Genomic DNA, 24,314 nt, shown 5'->3' with positions numbered 1-24,314 from the left:
TAAATCAGAAGTAAAGACAAAGTAAGTGGTGATCTCTTTTGACGTAAGCACTCATTTTCTCTCTATATTAACAGTTTTGTATTCTGACAAGCCTTAATTAAGTTACTGAATAAGAAATATCTAAAAAGTGCATCTTTCCAGTACTTGCAATACTTGCAATAACAGTCATATGCACATACATGCACACACACACACTTCATACATATATTTAAAATAGAAAATTCTCTTTAAATAAGGAAAAAAGTTCTGCCCTCTCTGCTGGTTAAAAACATGAAGTGTAAATAAATTAAGTTACATTCAAATCCCACCCAAGCATACCAAAAATTAACTACTTCCAACTAAGACTGTCCAAAATCAGAAATTCCTGCTTCACTTCTGCATGGTTTTCCTCAAAGCATCTAATAAATCAGAATTATCCACGAAAATATTTTCTCTTGGAAGTTAAAAACAGTCTAAAAAAAGCTTTTAAATATTTATGCTAACCTATTACTATCAATTTTATAAAAGAAAAATCTTATTTTCACGATTTATTCAAGAAGGTGGCGGGAAGGACTAAATATACATCTGAGATTTCAATCGGTTAAATCAGTTAACAGCAAATAAAAAAACCTTACTGAGGATAGATTCAATTAGATTAGTTAAGATAACCAGTCTAGCCAGTGAAGTGAAAACACTTCAAGGGCTCGCCTGGTTCTATATGAAGGCCCATATTGATATTCAGGAGCAATGTGAAACCTCTAATGCCTACATAACAACGGATATGGAGCTGAGAAAACTTTGAAGCCTGTTAATAGAGCAGTATATATCACCAATACCTTTAAAAGAGCGGATGTGATCTAAAACCTTCATGTTAGGTTCAAACCTTCATGTTAGGATAAGCATAGAAATAGGATAAAAAAATTAAATTCTTTTCTTAAAATAGGCAACATAGGCAGTTAGTTAATAATTCTTTCAACTACCACAACTACAAATTTGGACTAGAAATGTGGCACTGCTGGGATTTCAGAACCATTATAAACAATGGCAATTTTATCTCATTTAGTCTCAAGGTTCTAAATAAGAGTAGTCAGAAAAAAAATTGAACATAAGAACTTCACTTTCATCTCTTAAGACCCCAAATAAAGAATATTAAATGTTAAAAATATGCGTATGTGAGAGATTACAGTTCATTGCTGGAGAAGAATGGAGAGAGATGTGGTAAAAAGAACCTATGCTGATTAAACAGACTGGAACTATGTGACAATGACAGGAAGGTTTATATATATATATATATATATATATGGATTTTATATGCATATATATATATATATGTTTATATAATATATATAGTGTATACACACACACAATCCTTTTACCTTTATCTTGCACTTCTTTTGAAAACCGCTCCCTTTCAATAGCTGATTCACGTTCTATCCGCTCAATTTCAGCCAATGCATCCAATTCTACTTCATCATATGACGTTATAGTTCCTTGGTGCGAAACCTGTTGCTGTGTCTGTACCACAGGAGTTTGAGGTTGTTTTGCAGCAACTGAAGTGTTCTGTTGTAAAACAGGCACTTGTTGTGCCTGAAGGAAAGCTGTCTGTTCGTGCTGCGGCAAACACTGAGCAGCGTTTAGTGGGCGGGTAACATCCTGTGGAGTAACGGGTGTTTTAGAAGTCTGTCCTGGGTACTGCACATTAAAAGGAATATCACCCTCTGACACACTGCTGTTTTCCAAACCAGAAAGCATATCATCCTGCTGGTCCATATCCGAAGATCTTACACGAGAGAGTCTTAACGTAAGCTTAGTGGAGTCCTTGGAAGGAGAACTAATGATATCATACATTGCAGCTTTTTCAGTCTGGTCTTTTTCATCCTTGCCTAACTTCATTTTCTTTTGTTTCTTTTGCTTTCTTTCTGGAGAATCTAACAATATGTCTGGGGGCACATCTCTAGGTGATGAATAAGGTGGAGGCTGAGACTGTAGGATTAAAGGTGGTCTTGATCCTAGAATAATAATTCAGAAAAACTGAACAGTTATGTTGTTTCAAGTTTATATAAAAACACACTAAAAATAACCTACATAATGTTAAGGTGTATTTGCACATATATCTGTGTCCACAAAAGGTCTAAAAAAGATCGGTAGGAAGCACATCATTCCCAGATCAAGATGTAATACAGAGAGTTGCACTTGCTTTCCTAGGAATTACAGCAGTCCACAGCAGGTGGAAAAGGGATCATTTCAGAGAAGAAGGAACCAAAACACCCACCACCAAAAAACATAGTACCTGCAGGTTCAGAAGGCTGGCTATTAGGAACTAGTTAATGAAAGCAAGTTGACTACAGAAAAGAGAAAGGATAAAGATCCTTAGAAAGGTCCAGTGATGAAGATTTAATCATCAGTGTACAGTTACTGGCCAGGAAAATATTTATAAATTAAAAAATTAACAAACAAAAATTTTAGGGAGGGTTTACTACCTAAAAAGGTCTATGAAAAGATGAAATTAGAAAACATTAAACAAATATAATGACCTTATTAATTAAACAAAGAAATTGGCCTTTCTTTCCTCTTTAATTTTGATTCTGACAGATTGGTTTTTTGCTTTGTTTCCATTTTTGGTAAATTGATTCCAACTTCCTCACCCATCATTGTCTACAAAATTTTAATTATCATAAAGAATTAGTCTATCATTCCCCCCACTTACCTCCTCCCTCTCTTAAAATATACTTGCTTCCACTTCTAAATATACTGATTGCAAACTTTGAGTATATTTATAGATTTTTTTTAAAAGAGGACATTTTACACTAAAAACATTCTCCATTCACAAATTTAAAATTTCTGTCTGTTCTGACCAACTCCCCTTATCTCTTGCCCAGAAAAGGCTTTAGAAACAGATGAGCTTTCCCCCTGTCCTGATAATAATTTTGAGCAATAACTTCTGCTTACAATGGAATGACGGTGTGACAAAACAAATGGAAACATATGCTCCAGCCTGCTCTTGTGTTATTAAATCTAATATTTCTCTGATCCCATTCACCCATTGGAGGACATTGATTGCCATGAAGCAGTCATTAAAACTATTAACTGGCATGGTGTTTCAGGCCAGTGCTTCTACCACCACCCAAAATTAACTGGAAGGGAAGGTGTGCTTTGGTGAAGAACCACCACTAGGCACGAAAGCAGCTCTGTTCTGCAGCTGAATTTCTAGCTTATACTTTGAGTTGTGCTATGGGCATCATTACGCAATATATTGACCTGCAGGTGAAAGAATGGGTATCTGCAGAAAAGCCTCAGTTAAAATGAAAGGTGTTCTTTCGCCACTGACTTCTTTGCATTGACTCCTATCTTTTATTTTCTCTCTATTTCATTCCAAGAGATGCCCCAAAATCTCTAAATGAAGAGCAGGGTATAAAATTCATTTATTCTACCCAGCTCTCCTTCCTTGAGTGATGACAGCTCCATGTTCTACCAATGACACCTCCAATGTTGGAAATCCCTACGGTTGCTCATCCTGATTCTCAATAACCTTCCACTACTCCATTCCTTACCCCCAGGCTTAATTTAGCTGCACTCAATCACTAGTGCTGAAGTCCTGTAAAATTACTCAGCGCAAACACAATTTTCTGTGTTTCAGATTCTCCAAAGCTATTTGTTTTCTTTCTCCAAATATTAGAGGAAGTTCAAAACTTTCTGCATATCTTACAGACATCTCACTCCCTCGTTCTCAGTTCAAATGAGTATTCCCACAGTTTCAGTGGAACACTTAGCTACTGTTATTCATAACTATATTTTGAATGGAGGACACAAGTTTGAATCTCCCTTGCCCTAAGCTTCAAGCAAATAGGTCCTTATCTTTCTGATTTCATGCAATTTTCTCTTTGTCATGCTAAAAAACAACACTGCAGCAGCAGCACAGCAGGGTTTTTTTAATCTTTAGGTAGATTTGAGGAGGTCAGAAGGATTTCAGCCCATTTCATTGAAAGTACTTGGAATCCAGTAAATGAAGAAACAACAGTACAGTTTTCCTTGTTGTAGGCAGCACTACGACTAGGCTATTTAAGAATATCTTCCTCCTGAAGGAAATTTCTGAACAGTATTGATAGCAGTGCTTGATAGCTGATAGCAGTATTGATAGCAGCATCTTAAGAGGAGATGTTCTGGCAGTAACTGCACGTATTTCTAAGATGCCTAACCATGGTTAAATCCAGAATGAAGCATGCAGAGTACATTTGGGTCCTTTCTCTGTCCAGTTTATTCTAAGCTAAGTTTGACATCTCAGAGCTCTACCTAGCAACAAAATGGTTAACATACCTGGCTACAATACCTAGCAACTGAGGTGGTAAGAAATGGAAAAAGATGAGGTGTTCTGAACAGTTTTATTCTACTAGAGACATTTTAAGTTTTGAACACATACCACATATAGCAAGCCACATCCATCACCTAAAATATCATTGTAAACCAATTTTAGAATATTATTTTAGAATAGAGAAATGGGCAGCTTTTGATTCTAGGTCTTGGGCTGCACTGCAATTCAAGAGAAAAATTTCTGAACTTCTTTGGCTGACCTATAGCATCAGTACAAGACTTCATAAAAACTCTTTGCATGCCAAGAGTACGTAAAGCTCGTGCAAGAAGAGACCTTCCACTGCTCTGGTAAGGTCGCTCTATCATGAGTGAGCAGCAAGTACCAACGGTCATCCAGATAATGCTAAATGTAAACGGCAGCAGAGAACTTCATAGGAGTAAAAGCCCTGTAAAGAACAGTATGGCCAGAAGCAACATTTCCATGACCTTTCAGTTACAGTCTTCCTGACCACCCATGATATTCCTGGGATTGGTTCTTCACAATTCTTAGTTTTCCTTGTGATTCCTCAGGATGGATTGCACTAGGGATTGAAGATATCTCATCAGCTGTGTTAGCAATATGTAAATACCATTTCTTTTTTTCTGCTGTGATTCTGATCTAAACCTTTTAAGACCTTTTATAATGCAAGTAGCTATAAAATATTTTGCTCTGAAAGTGATTGAGCCTTCTCAAAACCATAAAAATTCAATAACAGTATAGAATGAAATGGCTTCATTTGCATGTTTAGACTTGCCACTCACCAGTAACTTCAGTAGCAAACAGGCCTCTTTCTAAGAGATTATACACATCAGTGATATCTAAACCTTGTGTTTTTGTCCATACACTTTTTTACTGTGCCACCGTATTCACACCTCCTCATTTAACCATTCATGACACTTTCTCTGATGCTCTCAGAGCCTCTCAGAGCAAAGACCACTTGCCTTTCAAAGCTGATGCACCAAACTCTCACTGATGGCCACATTCATTTCTGTAATGCACACGCATACAGTAATAACCCAATCATTAAAGTTACCAGCAATCTAAGATTCAGGTATTTCAAAGAATTATTAGCTTTCTACTTGCATAACAACAAAACAAAAAGAAAAAACACAGCCTACTCCAAGAAATATCTTTATATTCCTTTAAATCACTTGCAGGTAAAGGATCCCAGATGTTAAAAAAAAAAGAGTCTTTCAACAACTGCTTTTGCCAGAAGAATGGTTTCTTATGCACAAAGGCAAAAGAAAAACTACTAATGAACAAGGACTGGTGGATAATACCTGTTTTAGAGCACACTGAAGAGAAACACCAGGAACATTCAAGTGCTGTTACATTTTTCAGTTCATACATCCTTGAGACTCCAGGAATATTATTTAAGAGGGTACTAAGACACTGTACTTCAAACCTGGACACTGCATTGCAGAGTTTTTACTCATCAATCTCTAAAGGAGAGAGGCTTTAAGGAATATGTTCCACACAGGAATTGTTAAGACTGCATATGTGTGTAGTCAGTAAGGTCTTGAAGGGATGGAGAAAAGACAAGAGTATACATATTGTGTTGGAACTGACATTTGTCATTTTGAAAAAGCTGCGACCCTGGATGTTATAACTTGAACATTTGCAAACAGACCAGGTCCACTGAAGATTCAAAGAAACTGCAATTACAGATGGAAAAATCTCGTAATTTTTTTTATGATCTTACTTAACATTGTAACTTACTTAACAACGTAAGTCAAATGTTTTCTCAGAAATGGAATTCACTCTAGACCTCTAGCTAAACCAAGCTCAGAACTGGTAATAGTAATCTTCAGAAGTTGTGCCTCCAGTAGACTCAAAAAGGGAAAACACAATCTCTTGTGAGAAATCTAGAAGTACTCAGAGAATTTGATGTAATAGTCTGTATGCTTTCAGCATATACTTGAAGAACTATTTATTTTTTAGAACAAATACCATCAAATAAAACTATTTTCATCCGGCAAGACAGTTGGATTGGTGGATTAAAGAGAATGGAGTGGCATACCTGGACTTTATCAAGATTTTCTGTATCATTTCCCACAAAAATCTCATCACTAAGCTGAGGAAATTTGATCTAAGCAAAACATAAGATTGAAGCAAAAGATACTCAAGGAGCATCATAATAAAAATGGCTGAACATACACAAATGCAACTTCCCAGCCTGACAGTATCAAGTATTTTCAACTAACAAAAAGAAAGAGAGCAGTTTTATTAATCTGAAGATGTTATCAAGTTTAGGTGTAAAATGTTTGAGGCCTGCAAGTGCTTTCAAGAACAGAATCAAAATTTACAATTATCTTGACTATTTGAAACAAATAAAACCAGTAAGAATAGGTACCAACTTTCTATCTACCTCAGAAACACCAACTATAACAACCAAGAAGATAAAAAAAAGTTCTACAGAAAGAGAGTCTTATGTTTATAGCAGCTTGTGAACTGAACCTATGTTACTATTGCCACAAGAGTAACCAAATTTTCACACCTAACAAAATTATTATACAAAGAGATGTCTACAAGTAATTTTCCAACTACTTAAGTATGTAAGACAGCAGCAGCAAAAACATCAAGAAAAATGTGAACCAATGCTGATCAGAGAATTGGATTGAAGAAAAACACGGTAGTGATTTTTTTATATGTAATTTATATTCATGTACATTTATATGTAAAAGATCACTATATTGAAAAAGGAAAAAAAAAAGAAAAAAAAAGAAAAAGTGAACTGTTTTTTTCTTGACCATCAGAAATAAGTCAAGAAATGTCAAGCCTAACTACAACAAAAATAACTCAGGCAAAGCAGTCAAGGTAAAAAAAAAAAGCTTTCTAGCTCTAAGAAATGAGACAAGTTGCACAGAAACAATAAGAAAACTACATTAGTGCCATTTTAAGAATAATTGAGACACAAGTTATTGGGAATGACAATATCCTGTTGTTGAATAAGCCATGCTAAGATGAGAAGATGACCAAGTCCTTTCCTGCTGCATCTTCTAAGAGGTTTGTATGTTACTCTGCAGATCTCCCATGCTAAAGATGTAAAGGAATTATTACTTATTTTAATGAATGGACTATGTTATATTTTGTTTTGAGAGAACATCATCATTTCATTTAGAATTTCATCTTGAAAAAAAAAAAACAGCAAAATAAACAAATTAGAGGGAAAAGAAAAAATACATTTGGCAGTTTCTTGAATAGATTTTGTTTGCTTTTCATACTCTCATTTAATAGATTTCAGGAAAGAATCTCACTATTTTCTCCACAGTTTCAAATGCCTGATCAAAAACTAAGCTGTGGCCACTCTAGCTTGGTATTGTTGTAGTCAAATGCATCCCTGTGTAAGGACTTGAAGAAAGAAACAAGGGTGGATGTTTATTTTGGCACTATCAGAAAATTTCTCTGGATAAATTTCTCATACCTTTCTTTCAAAAGAGAGGGGGAGTGATGATATTTATTCTTAACTAATATTTGTGAGAATACAAAGTTCCTAATAAAGATTTGAGAAGATTCCTAGTTCTCCTTGCCAGCCACTATGCATTGGAGACCATGTGTACATGAACCTCTCTGGAGAAATCCTACAGATCCATAAGAAAATAAAAATAATCTTTCCAAGTCATTTGGAATATAGTCATGTATCCATGCTATTTTGGAAGATATAAGCCTCTACTGAAAATCTGCATATTTTAAAAATTATTACTATCTCAAATAATTTTGGAAAGGCTCATTGTAATATTTCCTGAGAGAGAAAGATTAACAGTTTCTGGAAGCAAAATAATTCAATTCTGGAAGAAAGTGCAAAATGGCATAATTTAATAAGATGTTTGTCTACATGTTTAAGAAAGTGTTGGCAAGCAAACAACTGTAGTATATAAGCTCTTCACTTTGGCAAGTGTTGGATAAAGAACTCTGTGGAAGGCTCCCCTTTATACAACAGATCTTCAGAAGTTATCTTCAAAAAGCATTTTGTTAAGATTCTAAAGTAGAAAGAGCAGAGCAAATGAATAAAGCATTTCGATGAGTAATCTATCTTGGCTAATTGATTCTACAAAATATCATATATGAAATTAACAGAAAGACAGAAAGAAAATACTCCTTGATAATTCCCTAGAATTTATCTATCACAGCAGAACTGGTAGCAGATGATAGCAGCAATGCAGACACAAATCTGTTTTCACATGTAAAAATACAAAATCTAGATGAAAAAGAAGTGATATAAAACTTAGTCGAGAACCTTCTGCATAAAACCTCAGCTGCTCTGGTATATTTACTGGAGTAATAAAATAATTTTACTATGTTGAATAAGTGAACAACCAATCAAAAGAGCAAATATAACTTCTCTCATCTCTTTCAAATATTTTGTCAAATTGACAACAAACTTTTTTCCTCATTCCAATTCAGACCTTCAGACAGCTATTGTTCAGTCTTAGAAAAATTGAAGTATTGCACAATTGAAAGTCCAGAAATTCTTGCTATTTCCATTTAAAAGTACAGAAATGTAGACTGTACTTGTATCTTCCATAACTGCCTCATAATTCTATATAAAGTAAGAAAGCTTAAAAAAATAAACAAATAGCCTTTCTGAGATCTTCTTCTGGAATCATGAACAACTGTGTACTGCCATTCTTTATGACTTTCCAAGCAATGAAATATGTTGTAATTTTCTTTACTGAAGTTTGCAGGCTTGCCAGCCAAGCTTTAATGGGTTAATGGCAGCAGCAAAACAATAAAAACAAAAACGCTTGGCCTTCCTACTTGCTCTTTGTTCATCACGGGAAAATCTATCAGTGCAACCAACCACTTCCATTCCAAATCACAGGCCAAAAACTCACTCTCAGGGATCACAGATTCTAAGTAACATTAAAATTATGCACACTTGAATACAATTCTAAAAACTAAGATTAGAGGAAGTGAATGTCTGTCAAGATTCTTACAGCATCTAGAATTGGTTCTCTCAATTGAGGTTCATCGGTCTCCACTTTAAGAGGGCAAAATGCCAGCATCAGTAGTAACAGGGTATCAGTTTTATGCTTTATCAACCCCGAGAAGAGTAGATCTAACATTCTAACATACAACTATACAAATGAAAAAGCTCCTCTTGCACCTTTTCAGCCTTTGTAATGCCACCTAAAATGTATACCTGCAAAATGGATTCTGGGAGAACCAGTAGCAGCAATTTAACAAAGAAATAAATAAGTTTTTCTTCTGACCAGTAAGCATATCTGAGTGGAAGTAGCATAAATTTACAATACTGTTGAGCTGACAAACTCTGTAAACAGGGATTTTGTGACAATGCACTGAGTTAAACAAAAGACACACAATCTCTGCCATTTATACAAGTCCTAAAAGTCTGCCATTTACACAAATCCAAAAAAACCTCCTAAAATATTGTGTTGGTGGCATGCCATACAATTTCTTCTCACGTTAGCTAACCTCACTGTTTAACACAATATGTAGCTACGGGAGATGAACCACAACAACCAGTCAGCAAACACGTGATCATTGATGATCAGTTAGGAAGGGACCTCAGGAAGTCTCTAGTTCAAACTCCTGCTCAAAGCCTGATGAACTAGGAGGCCACGCACGGCTAGGCAGAGTTTTATTCATTCTGGACTTGAAAGCCTCCAAGCATGAAGACTACTCGGATTCTCTGAGCAACCCCTTCTAATGCTCAGCTGTCCTAATATTGAACTTTTCCCTATAACTAGCCAGAACACGTTTTGGTTCAATTTCTGTCTGTTGTCCCTTGCCCTCCCTCTATAAACCGCTGTGAAGAGAGAGTCTGACTGTTTTCTTGATAACCTTCCCATAGGTAGGACATGCTGCTCTGAGGTCCTGCTGCAAAGCCTTCTCCAGGCCAAACAAGCCCAGTGCCCTCACCTGCTTTGCAGGTGATTTTGCCCCTTTCTGGCTCTCCCTCTCCACCTAAACTGACCATCCAAAAACACTTAATTTTATTTCAGTGCTAGACAGAAAAAAGTACTGTTGCACTTTAAAAATATATATATTGCTGTGTTAGTGCATAAGTACTGAAATCCAAAATTACCAAAAATATTTCAAAACCTCTGTTTTTCTATATCTCATGCACCGCATTCATTGTTTTTTAGGAATAATATTATAGGAATAATATTATAATAATATAAATAGCAGCGTGCATTCTAGACTTTATACTAAAGAATTATTTTGAGCAGATTTTTCTGTTCCTTTATTACCTGTCTGATAGTGTACCCTATTCCTTCTCTCCAGCTAAGGTTTTTAGGCTTTGTTATACTAGATATATATTGTACTCACTGAATTCATTTTAATTTCATGCGCTTGAAATTTCATGATTACAGTCAAGCCAAGCGTTCCATGTCAAACACTTTTGAGTTGGTTAAGCATTCAGTACTCGTAATGCTGCCTTTAAACTATTTATTATGCAGAGCAACTGAAACTGTTTTTAGAGTAAAATTTAGTTCTAATATGGGAAAGGATTTACAATCCTTCTGTCCTCCATGAATTTGAGCTTTGAAGCATCACTAGTCAGTTTTGGACATTCAAAAGCTTCTGAAACAGGGCTCAAAATTTTGTAACTGAATGTCTGATGACATACTAGGACATACTCAAGACCTATAAGGATACAGAAGATATGATTTGGAATATAGTCAATAAAACTAAATAAAAAGCTCTTTAAACAATCTGTCTTTTATAGCTGGGAAAAATGCATTGGTATATACAAGTGCTAGACTACCTTTAGGGGTTCCATCACTTCCAGCTGGAGAGCACACTGACTGCGGTGACCTCAAGGAAAAGGATGCAGCATTCCTTATGGAAGGATCACCGTCCTAAAACAACAAAAATAAAAATTAGTATTATGAACAGGAATACTTATAAATGAGCCTGCAACTAGGACACAAATCGAGAAGATGGAACAGAACAAAAATAGTAATAGCAATAATTAAAAAAAATTATAAAAACATTTATAAAATCTATAGCTGTAATTTTAATACTGTATGTAAATTAATATGCTTGCCCCAACACAGCAAACAATTTTTTTTTCTTTTTTTTCAGTTTTGCATAAGACAATCTGCTTCAAAGACCACCTTCTTCATAACAGAATACTGACTACAATGTAAGGAGAGTCATGCTCAACCTCTAAGAATGCAATTGTGACATTTGTTTTTCCACAATACCCTAAAATGATCTACGTAAACCACTCTTCAATTTCCCTTTAAAGCTCAGCATGTTTTTTTATTGCTTTAATAGAGCCCTCTGCTGGTCAAGAGTAAATTCAATTACAGTCAGGGGACTTAATAGTTTTAAGTCTTCTAAAACACTATTTCCCATTTTTGGCTTTTTTTTTCTTTTTATATAGTGTATAGGTTAAAATGAATGTTTTCGAAAAGCACAAAATAACTATTAATATTTATGAAAAGACAATTTCAGTAAGTATCGACAAATCACAAAAAGTCTATCCTTCCAAAGATTAAAGTTACACCAATGATGTTTAAATTACAGGAAGTCTCCAAAGAAGTTTGAATTATTTACTTCCTACTTAATTCTGAATCTTGATTATTACACTACCTTGTATTCCGATGTGCCTTTTACTGAGCTATGTGCACATACAGATCATTCTCATAACATTTTAACATTTTCTGCTACCTTATTTTTTAGCCTGAATGTTTGCCTATGCCCCAATTCTTTGTTTTGAATCTTTTTGGCCAACTTCAAGTGAATCCTGCAGAAGATATTCTTGAAGAGAAGCTTAGGTTTCTACGTGCTTCTATGAGAAGTCAGTATCAGGGTATAAGTGAGAAAGCCAAACTAGTGTTTCGAGGAAGCTGCAGCCTGCTTTATCTTTGAAGAAGCCCTCCACTCATACGCAAAATCCCAAACACTGAGAAAATTCAGCTTAGCAATTTTTTAGCACAGATGCTTTCTTATGATGGGAAAGGTACTACAGCCACGGCTGTCAGGGACAAGGGCAGAGGCACTACCTTTCAACAGGGCAGCCCAACCTGTGCTGCACACATGACATCCCTACTGCAGCTGCCACTTCAGAGAAATTTACTGTCTCCTTAGTTCAGGGCTGAATCAAATGCTGACATGCAAGTTAAAACAAAGTGGGGAAGGCACTCATATGTCTTTCAAAATAAGAGAAGTCCTTAAGTTGAGGGTATGTGGAATGTTCCTTCAAGCACATATGCTGATTCTATAAAAATCTTACGTTGCAAATAAACAATATCCTGTAACTATTCACAACTTTGACAACTTTTTTTTTAAAGCAGTAAAACCCTAAGACTGAGAAGAGTATTACAGAACAAATAAAGTAAATGTTATGACTTAACAAACCTCATCTATAACTGCATCTGTATCAAACGCTACACTGCTTCTGATACACGTGCAGCATTACGAGTAATTGATTATTGTTCCTATGTAGATGCAAAACTTGAATTAATCCAAATCCTTGAAACCATTTTCTGCATGATAACAAAACTCAGATGCAAAATGAACAATTATGATAAAATACATTTACATAAATAGGCCCACTAAGAAATTGTGAAATGTGAAAATGCATAGAGGGATAAAACTCTTGAGCATCTCAAAAAAAGACAAGTAATTTTTTTCTAAATGTTTGCTTTACTTATGTTTATTAGACACCTGCTCCTAATGCACGTTAAGTTTATTATGTTCTACTTCCCTAATTCATATATTTGAAAATTTAAATACAAAATGGATCAAATACATATTCTGCTACTTGTTTATCTTATATTTCTCTATTACACAGAGCAATGACAGTATGTTTTGGGTTTTCATAATCTGTCAGCTCTAAGTGAGTTTCATTTATAAATGCTCATGAACCAGGAAGCTGCTGCATGGTTTGAATCACCAAATTAGTGATGGACTCTTTTTTTTTTAATAAATATTTCCTCTCTAAACAATTAAGTACATTTTCGTAATATCAAAATTCTCCAAAATTCTCAAAAAATCTTAACAAAAACCATGTCCATTCTTTTTGTACATTTAATGCCAAGAGCAGTTTCCTATTTACAAGGATTTTCATCAGCAAAGCAGAGACCGAGAGAAACAGATGATAATTTTGTATTAAAAGATTCCTTCATTATAAAACCTATTCATTTAAAACACTATGCTTAACTAACCTTTTTTACAAGACATAGACTAATTAAAAACAAGATTAATGAAGCTGATGACACTCTTAGATCAGTGTATTAACACTGGCAAGGGGCTTAAGGAAGCTATTCTTAATAAGCATAATTGTTGATTGCAACTCTTTTGTTGTATCGAGTTACCTCATGGAAGCTAAAAGAAAACACTTTAAGAATGAAAAGAAAAGGGACCAAGTTTTGATCAAAAATTGTTGCAGGCATCACTATGATCGCACTGTTCAAAGAGCCTAAAGTCAAATACAAAACTGAAACTCAAGTGCTTTCCACTTAAAAGCTGTCAAGAGATTTGCTGGGAAGAATTTCAACACGCTGCTTCTACAGGATGAGATACTCATTAAGAAGAAAAAAATCATCACTAGTGTAGGAAATAATTTTGGAGAAGTTTGGAACATCATTTTTTCCTTTAGAAATTAGCACTCTGGAGTTCAGTAAGAATTTCTCCCATGTTAACTGAAATTAATGATACACGGAGCAATCTCTTTGGAAGAAACAAGGCCACAAAGCACTTAATAGAACAGGAAGAAGAAAGGCCCATAGGAGTTTTTGCCTTTAACAAGACCAAATCACTATCCAACAGACTATTCCGGTATTTGAAGTCCAAATGAAAATTGCAAAGACTTTCAGTGAGATAAGTTAACTATTACTCATTTAGATTTGAGTATTGTTCACATCAACATATTACTATGATAAATATAGCAGTACTAAATAATTATTTTTGTTTACTTGCAATAATAGTTTGCATCTCAAAATAAACATAGTAGTGAGATTTTCACTCTATATAATTAGAACTGATGTTATAAATGGTTGCAAAGGAAAGAAAAAGACAGGAAGGAAAAACTGCGTTTTCCTCCTGTGTAGGAAAAAATTTTACATGCTAAGGTTAAATGCTTTAGTGTACATGTGCAAAAATGATATATACTTCCAGTATTCTTAGGCACGATGAGCAACTTACTAAAATATCTGAGTTTTCAGATAGCTAAACACATATTTGCTTTATCATAATAAACCAATTTAGGCAACATACATCACTGCTTAGTCTGTGCACCATCTGTAGGTAGTCTTCATTTGAGCCATGTCTAGAATTATCAGCATGATGATTAGCTGAATTGCCAGACAACTGACTTGAAACTTTATTTTCATGGAGGTTTCTCATCCCACCTGAGACAATGGGACTGGATACTGAAGCTGAAATAAGAAAAATGTGAATAATTATACTAATACACACATGCATACTCTAACTTCAAAAGGTCTTATAGAAAACAACTTAATAGCAGATATTAATGAGATGGCTGCAAGAGATGGAGAATCTGAGCAAGTACCCACATTCCTCAACTAATTTTTCTTAGCACAAATACCTTGAATTAAACCAGCTAAGGCTTTAACTTTTAAAATCTGAATTCCACATATAGGTTAACAAAGCTTCTCTCCTCAGATACTGTAATTACAGTCTTTATCACATTTTTACAGGTTCTAGAATTTTTTTTCTTCAAGATAAATTGCACTGACTTATCTTGATACATGAAACTTTTGAGATATGCATATGAAACATAAGATCAAATACAGAACATACTTTTTTCTGAGAACACTGCTAAGCTTTAAGAACAGATGATTTAGAAGAATCCAGTGAGTTTTACCTAACAAAGGAATATGCCTAGAGTTCCTAGATACTTTAACAATGTTCATGTTGTTCAAAATTGTTTCAAAAAAGAAGAAGAAATCTATTCATTCTGAAGGTCATCTTTGGCAGTTACTACATGCTTAGAGTCTATTTCTTGCCAATTTAGAACTGGTCTAGTCTACACTACAAAGGCTGTGTAAATCTAAATGAGCTGGCAGCAGACCTGTCACTTACATGAGTGAAAATAAGTTAAGTGACAGCCATAGTTTGCTTTGCTTTTCTTGTTATATGTAACTATAGGAAACAAGTGTAAAGAGAAGAGCAATAGCAATCTTCTCCCTCTTTTTTAAATCAGTACAGTCAGGTAAGCAAAATTTAAACATGCCAAAAAGTTCTAGCACCTCAATATTTTGCATTAAGCATATGGTTCCTCCACGGAAACTAAAGAGCTGTGAAATAGGCACATTAAGATAAAGTTGCATGTGACAGGAGGAAGAAAATAAACAAAAATATAGCGCAGACCTACCTTGCTGCATCTGAGGATGTGGCGTGTAACTGGGAGGATGTGAATATGGCATGTATCCTGCGGGGCTTTGAGGAGCATATGGACTAGGCACTGGACTGTTCTGTTGTGCCAAAAATCTGTTGCCAGAGCTTGTCTGTGGTGGCACAAACCGGCTAAAGATAAATCAAAAGAAAACATTTTCAAAAGTTGGAAGATACATTTATTATTCCTTTTGAAACACCAAACCTTCGGAACATTGTAACTTTTGGAAGAGGTGAAGTATTCCAAGGTAACTGGAAAACCCCTTCAAAAGCAACATTTCTCGTTAATTATCTATACCATCCCAAAGTCCATTATTACTGAAGAGCTACACTCCAAATGCTGCATTAGTCAAGGTAAAGGAGAGAACAGAAAACATTCAACAGACCTGCACTGATATAAGGAAACACTAGCAGCAGTTATAAACATTTACTCAAATATGCGATTTCCAAAGACATTCGCAGCTTATTAAAAGCTTATATGACCTGCCTGCTAGCGTTAAAAATGAGTCAGCTATTTAAACTGCAAATATTACAGTAAGTTTTCAAAGAACTTTCAAAGAATTTAACAGAACTATTCTGCCAAGACATAAGAAGGTGATAGGCAGGCAGAATTTGACCCAGTCTGCTGAATACATTTCTACTGTTGGCCAAGGGATGGATGCAAGAGATGGGAAGACATAAAAATAAAACTGGTTCTGACAACAATCTGTGTAGTCTACAACTTGCATTCTTTCTTGTATAAGCTTTTAAAAATAAATAGGCAGTATGCTAGAAGTTGTTTAAAAAAAAAAAGATGCATTTAATACAAGGATTTTCCAAAGATTTTTGAGAATGTAATGTAATAAGCAATAATTAGGTTTGTCATGTAATAATCAAAAACTATGGAACTTTCTTCACTACCATTTTTAGATAAAACGGCAAAAATAAAGACAGAGCGATCTAAACCATTGCATTTGGCAGAATAATTGCATTAAGTGAAATGTGAAATAAAATAGTTTATTTTAACAATTTTATCTAGTAACTGCAGATGGACTCTGTTACAGATCCATAGCTAAGCTGGAACTGCAGGCAAAGCTCTTTCCTTTACCCCAGCACACCCGAACAGCTCTTATTAGCAAATGCCCATTTTATAGGTACTGTCTGACACTCAGAGGTTGGAAATGAACTAGAAAGTTGAAAAGGAAGCAAACCAAAATTGGTGGTCATGGTTGAATTTGCAATTCACATCCCTTCCCACCAACCCCACTTAAATCCCGGTGTTACCTGGAAGGGCTGTGTGAGATAGTGGTTTGTTGGTAACTGGAAGATGCAGGACTCCCACGCATGGAATTCTGAGAGAGGTTGAACTGCGACATCATTATCCCTGGTAAGAGGAGAGAGCACTATGACTTCATATGCACTCCCTTTTCAATCTATAAAGTCTTTCATAAATGATTGCATTTGAAGTAATTATTAAATTTACACACATATCAACATTTTCTTCCAACAACTCTTAGAAAACCTTTAAAAAAATCCATCCCATGCAAGATGCCCATTTTACACTATGATATATTCATAAACAAATATACAATGAAAAAAAAAAAACCACATTATGTTCCCTAAAGAGGTGATAATTTGCTGTAAATTTCAAGAGTAACTGTAACTCCTTCCTTTGTTCCTTAATGTTCCAATCCAAAACCTGTTTGTAAAAACAAAGATTCTATAGCAGGACATATATGCTGGATGTATACCCAGAGTGGTGTGTACAGCAGTGCATGCAATACTCATCATACCAAGAGGTACATAATATACATAATGCATAGCATATAATACCATTAAGTAAAAGATTTAAGAACATCACAGCAATTCAGGCAAGAAAACCCTCTCTCAACAGTGATCTCAGAGAGGTGCAAGATGCTCTCATGGATCCTGCCATCCCTTAGCAATCCCTCCCATACAGGGACAAACATCTTCCAATTCCACCTCTGCTAGTAAGCAGTCCTACTTTAGAAGCTGCCAGAATATTTGAAGTTGCAAAGCTGAATCAATATTCCATCCATAGACTACATTCACAGCCATGATTTGGAGTTTCTGAAACCACACTACATTTAAGTACATAACCACTTGAAACTAACTCACATCTTCATTACGGATAATTTTAAAGAATCTTCTTTCTTTTAGATACCAGTATAAAAAAAATCTCTTAACAACGAGGCAGCAATAAAAGCTTAAATGGTGCTGGTGCACAGAAACTTGAAAAACTTTTAACTGGGTGATTTTAATAACAGGTGCCTAAAACAGTGTCAGGCTTTAGCTGCAAACCTTTAGGCTCAGGAAGTCATACTGAGTGATCCACATCCATGTCTAAAACCACATCACTGTCAAAAATATTTTATACCAGAAGTTTGAGAGAAGGCCGAGAGCAGCCCACAATTCAGAGTGTTTGGGAGCCAGTCCTTCAATTACTACTGCCCATTTCAAAGACTACAACATTTACACAAGCAAATAGTGTTTCAGAAACCCTCCCTCTCACCCTCTTTCCTCTTTTCCGAGTGGAGGAGAGCTGGGCTAATCCCTGGGAACAAGGGAGGTGTGAAGGACCTCATTCCCGGCACATTATCCCACCCAAAAGCTGAGAACAGGAGCAAAGGTCTCTGGTTATGAAGAAATCTGTACTTCTACACTCCAATACAGAGGTTCTTTCATTGCTTTTGAGTAAGAGCAGAGGGATTCTCCCTCCTGCAAGGTTTGCTTAAACAGACACTGAATGCCTTGCGCAGAGGCCAGGCAGGAGGAACTCCATTTGGCAGGTACAAACACTACACTTGCATACTATACTACACATCTTGGGGATATTCCCACCAGGGTATAACATATTTGCCAGCTGGAATTTTAGTCAAACTACTAATCCTTAAAATTCATGTACAGAAAGATAACAAAACATGCTCATATTAAAGCTACATAGGTCCTGTTAAGACAGAGTTTCATTTCAGACTTAAAGCAGTGCTTGCACATTGGGTACACATCAAAGACACTTTTATCTACCTCGGTTTTCCCCATTTACAGCACTCCTCAAAACATGCATGCAGTACCTGTTTGGTTTAAGAAGGACAGAAAATCCGCTTGATTATGTAATTCAAAAAAAAAAAAAAAAAAAACTTAACTTGGGTACAGCTAATTTTCTTGTCTTTTTTCTTTGCCTTTTTTTTTTTTTTTTTGGCAATCTAGATAACTTCAAAAGTCTCTCCAGAGTTTCCAGACAGAGAACAAGTCCGCCATGAAACGACAAAGGAGAAAAATATGCCCCCAAAATTTAGTCACAGCTTGACTGTGGCTATGAATATTAAAATATTTTATTTGTATATTTTTACATGGTTGCCATATCACAACAGCACAGATTTACAAATTCGCTGTACATATCTATACTTTAGATATTCAAGAATTTTAACTGCAACTTTAATTCTGAATGATGGCAATGTTAAGTTTGAAGAAAACATCATCCCAGTAACAACATTCCAAAAATACTTTTCCCTAATAGATCTTGACTATGATTTCTTGTTTTTTTTTTGGGGGGGGGGGCGGTGAAGAAAAGCAATATATTAATTCTCTTTTAGCATTCCTAATAAATGTAAAAAACAGGTACTGTGTAAAAACACAGCTCAAGATTGCAGATAGCACCTTGTACGGTTAAACTTTACTTCGGTTTCACACCTGTTGAAGTCGAGACAGCAGAACAGGTAATTCTTTTGATTAAATAGATACTTTTTCTGAAAGTGCATGTCTGAAATGTTTTTCCCCATTTACAGGCACACATGCACTTGTACTCTGTAAAAATGGAAAAAATAATCTAAGTAATTCACATCCACAGAAAGATATATTCTTTAATCCAGGAAAATGTACAAGTTGTCAGAGACTTTCGAGTGAATTTTAGGTCCTTTCCGTACCACATTTTATGAACGCTAACCTATCACAACACATTATCTAGCTTTTCTTTCTAAACAAATCTCCTGAAAGAAAGGGACAAAGTGTTGAGCTGGAAGAGGGAACAAGCTATTTTGAAAACTAAAACTGTCTAAAACCTTAATTTAGATAACTTGAATTTTTAAAAATCCAAGTCACTCATGCGTTCCAAGAATCAAGACAGATGTAGCTACAAATCGACATTCAGAACTTCCCCTGTCATCTGATGAAAAAGGTCTAAGACAAAATTGATGTGTTGCCCTTTATACAAAGTCAGGCCAGATGCTGCATGATGTGATTCGGTCTATTCAGACAGGCTGAAAATAGAAAACAGCCTATACTGAACATTCAAGAAAGTTTTAAGTGTGATCTCTTTGGGTTCTCTAAAACTCTTTGTTATTGCAGCATCACTCTTAAAAGTTTCATATTGAAATATCACATATAACTCTTTACTAATATCTTCCTTCTGAAGCACATTTGCTAAAAATATAGTCACTCATATTTCATCAGGAATTATTCTTAACTATTGAATCAGGCTACAAAAGCCTTTCCCCCCCAATAAAATCCAGAAAACAAATCTCTCTCCTCTGCATTGGCCCAAGCTATTTCATTCCACCCAACTGCTGGAAAACCCCAACTCCCGTCTCATTTTCTTTGTGGGACCTCCATGCAAAATGGCAACACAGTCACAACTTTTCCCACAGCTGGGAAAATACTATTTTATCACTGCTCAGCATCAAATTAATCAAACACAGAATCCAACGCTTCAAAGCAGATCAATAATGTTCTAAGTATTTACCAATGCCCTGAAAATCTTCATCCAAGAAAACATCTGCACCCTGCAGAGGAACAGTACGTGCTCTGTCCTAAACAAGTTCTATTCAAGTATCACATGGCCTTTTACTCACTCCAGCAAAAAAAAACAACTACACCTAAAAACAGAATTAGCTGAAGAAACATTAACTTCTGTAGGGCTTCACAAGCTGCTGAGAAAAGCAATGGCAGGGAGGAGCTGTTGAGCATAGCACATTCAGCCTGATTCCTTGTTCCAATGCTATTAAGAATGACCTCTACTACAAGACAGTACAAGTGCAATGATTTTCTGTAAGATCAAGTCGTACTTTTTCAACCTACGAGTGTTTATTAAGACAAATATGGAAATCTACCCATAAATAAATTCAAATAAAGTGACTGAAAAATGAAATTCAGCCAATCCTTCTCCTACAAAATAGCATTCTTGGCAATAATAAACATTATATTTACAAAATACCCAGTGGAGTTCATTTCCATACTTACTCTAACAAAATCACTCCTAGAAGACATTAAGATAGATGGCTTGATTTTATTAAAAAATGCAAGCTAAGTCATAATCACCACATATCTGTTCCATATATATTTCTGGTTAGGTTTAGTCCCCTAAACTTAAAGAACAACATTAAATGCAATCATTAAAAAAGAAAATGCATTCTTACCGCTTTGTACTCCATATCTGTTTTGCATGCTTTTCTCCCTGAAAACATTTGGATTCCTTGCCAGAATAGCCTGCAGCAGGACTGGTATATCTCCCTCTGGATCATCACTGCCAAGGTTATCTTTCAGTTCTCTGGAATTGTGGAAGTAAACAAAAACAAATGCATTTTCTAGCTATAAGAATCTACAGGTCAAGTAAAAAGCAAAACAAAATAAAACGCTATTCACTATTAAAAGGAAAGGGAAAGGGAAAGGGAAAGGGAAAGGGAAAGGGAAACACAAGTCTGCAAAGGACTGCTCTCTGCCTCTATTTTAATTTCATTTCCCCTGGCCTTTAATTAAGTCCTGGAAGAAGAGGTATTTCTGCTAGTCTTCAAAATTATTTTCTGTTAATAAGCCTTATATACACATATACATGGTTGTCACTTCCTGACATTACAAAGTTTCTTATGCCTGCTTCTGCATCTTGATCTTCTCCACTAAAGAAAAACATTTTGGCATAGCATCTGAGAAAATTCTATGGCAGGAATGAAATTAAGAAATAAGATCTGCATTAATTTATTGCACTCATGTTGCAGTCAACACTTTGCATATACTGTTTTCTAAAACAGAAACTACCACGTCTGTGATTCATAGGATTCCTTCTGAGCAACAAAAAAAGTCATAAATTTTCTTTAAATGCCTCTATTTTCTTTTATTATTTGTTCTGACAACTTTTAGAAATGAATTCAGTTTAATCAAAACAACTGATTGGGAAATGTAGAAAATGAGCTGTCAAGACAAACCAATTTAATGAACTGCACGGACAAAAGGAAAAATAAGATACATATTTAAAAGACAGAGGATATACTAGCACACTTGCTATTTCAATTCTTAAAATATTTACGCTCAAGATCTAACAAGAATTGCCAGCAGTCTCAAAAAAAAAGTTCTTTGTGCAACTTAGGCATATAACTCTCTATCTCTCTATTTGTTCATATGCACTATTAACCAAACTGGAACACAAGTGATTATTGCACAAACAAAAATTTAAGTATGTCCTCACAACTAACAGGCAGGTAAAAAGCAGCAGATATTTAAAAGTAAAAAAATAAATCCACTCAAACAAATTAAAAAACCTAAATACAAAACCAAAGTAAAAACAGTTATACATAGGCTGCAAGACATTTAATAACACTATGATTTACAGAAATAATTAACTTCTATACAGTGGTACTCTGCTAAACAAACCTAACCAGAAAAAAAAAAAAAAAAAAAGTGTTCTTATTTTCAGATTTTAATCAAAATCCTTCTCAAGGAACAAAAAGGCTGTTTCTGATACAGAAGCTGAAGTTCAAAATACATACATGTGGTCTGTTGACACCTGATTGAGACTGTGTACAAGTTGAGAGACCAGATTTTCATCCCTGCAAGCCAGAAGGCAGTTCACCTCCTCTGCTATCCGTCCATTGAAGAGCAGGCTTTTTGTTGTTGTAGCAGGTAAAGGTGATGGAAGAGGCAGCTGGTTCAAAACTGTTACCAGAAGATGGAAAGAGGTTCAGAATCATTTTACTGAACACAAACATACAAAAGATGATTAAGAAAACCTAACAACTACATTTGAATTGTAGGGATGTTTTTGTATCACATACACACCCTGTGGACCCAGTGTTTTGAAAAAAAAATAATGTAGACAAGTCCTCAAACTATAGAGACATAATTTTTTTTTTTTTTTTTTTTTCTATAGACAATTAAATTCAGTTGTTAGGTATCTCTGCAGTGTCGCTTGGAACCTCTATCCAAATTTCAACAATACAATAATAAAAATGAGCTTAGAAGCACCATCTTGGTCATGGAGTCCACTTATTCACTACGAAAGAAAACTGAGCTATAAACTCTTTCCCACACTTCCTAAGCAAGATGCATCTTTGTCTTTGCTTCCCTTATTGGAATGGTTGTTCTTAAACCTCACTACAGTAATTCTCCTACAAGTTCCCACCATAAGTTTATTTTGGGTAAGATTACAATCATTTTTTTGCGCCAATATCATCCTTTAATATAAATAGCTCCTTTCTTTTCCTTGCATTTTGTCTGGGCTGAAGAGCCCAGAAAAACTTCATGAACTTCTTATCCCCACTCTACTAGCCCTTCTTTACACTCATTCCTGTTAACTAGAGGTACTTTTTTTTTGTATCTTGATTTATATCCTGAGCTAATGAAACAGGCTTCAAGCATCTTCGGCCTATTCTTTTTGGCTGAATGTCCATCTAATCTCTCTCTTTAGTGAAGATGAGATGTATGCTTTAAAGATACATTTTTAAATCATTTCTATGTTTTCTCATTTGTGAAATACTCAGATGTGTTATTAAAAGATATGTAAAAAAAAAAGATAAAAAGAATAAATTCCCGCTTACTTAATCCTTTTTCTCCCCCCTAGATTTCATTTCAGGTTATGATTAGCGTAGTTTGCTTGGAACACTTTATAAAAATTCAAGCAATGGCAGAATTTACATTTTTATCACCACATCTAATTTTGAGCAGATTTGCTTTAAGAAGCAACCTCTAAAATAAAAATATTTTTAATATTTGAAAACACAGATATTTATACAAAATGTAGAAAACAGTATAGCAAAGAGCAGGGAAAAAAGAAAGAGCACTTACGATCTGTAAGACTAGCAATCCCTGCAAGAGTAGTGATGGGAACATGAGGCATATCCCCATTCATCCTGAAGTTCTGCGGTGGTAGTGCCTACACAGATAGTTTAGTTTAGGTGCCAGCTATCATTACTTCCCATCTCCCAAGCACTAGAAAAAAAACACACAGAAAAACAACTCTCAGTTACGATGATAACTTTAAGTTCAACACCAAAAATGAAATGCAGACCATAACTTTCACCACGTACTAAGGTAATTTTTTCAGGAATAGGTAGAATAATCTAACACTTACATATTCAAACAGCATTAAGTAATCAATATATCAGTGCCTAGTATCACAGCAGATCAATAAAAGATGCAAGATGATGGGTAACAAAAATCTTCTTGGTTCGTGCTCCAGCAAGGCAGCACTTTCTCCACAATCAGGGTAAGCTTTATTGATCTGGTATACTCACTTTCCAATTTTGAAGAAAGCGGTATTTTTCATACAAAGAAGAGGTAGCAAATCTAAAAGGGCTAATAGGGAACCCACTACCCAAGGAAAAGACAAAGCGATAAATACAGAGCCTTAGTATATTTTAAAAAAGGTGTTTCTTCCAAAATTAACCTG

General features: G+C 35.2%; 1 protein-coding gene across 1 annotated transcript in view; it reads right to left on the bottom strand.

Moving 5' to 3' along the window:
- NIPBL (NIPBL cohesin loading factor) overlaps positions 1-23,854 on the bottom strand; it is an 82,201-nt gene extending 58,347 nt beyond the window's left edge. Inside the window, exons 1-8 of the mRNA XM_088534390.1 lie at positions 23,711-23,854; positions 22,417-22,582; positions 21,073-21,203; positions 16,925-17,024; positions 15,642-15,793; positions 14,522-14,682; positions 11,061-11,154; positions 1,356-1,988 (exon numbers count right to left, since the gene is read on the bottom strand). Coding sequence (XP_088390516.1) covers positions 1,356-1,988; positions 11,061-11,154; positions 14,522-14,682; positions 15,642-15,793; positions 16,925-17,024; positions 21,073-21,203; positions 22,417-22,582; positions 23,711-23,774 — 1,501 coding nt within the window. The 5' untranslated portion in view covers positions 23,775-23,854. The remainder of the gene's footprint in view (positions 1-1,355; positions 1,989-11,060; positions 11,155-14,521; positions 14,683-15,641; positions 15,794-16,924; positions 17,025-21,072; positions 21,204-22,416; positions 22,583-23,710) is intronic.
- Positions 23,855-24,314: the final 460 nt, after the last annotated feature.

This window comes from Tinamus guttatus, unplaced genomic scaffold (assembly GCF_059628265.1).
Source record: "Tinamus guttatus ecotype Peru unplaced genomic scaffold, ASM5962826v1 Tinamus_guttatus_pri_ptg000549l, whole genome shotgun sequence".
Taxonomy (NCBI): Eukaryota; Metazoa; Chordata; class Aves; order Tinamiformes; family Tinamidae; genus Tinamus; species Tinamus guttatus.
Note: the sequence above shows the minus strand (reverse complement) of the source record. Positions and strands in the feature narration are given on the sequence as shown.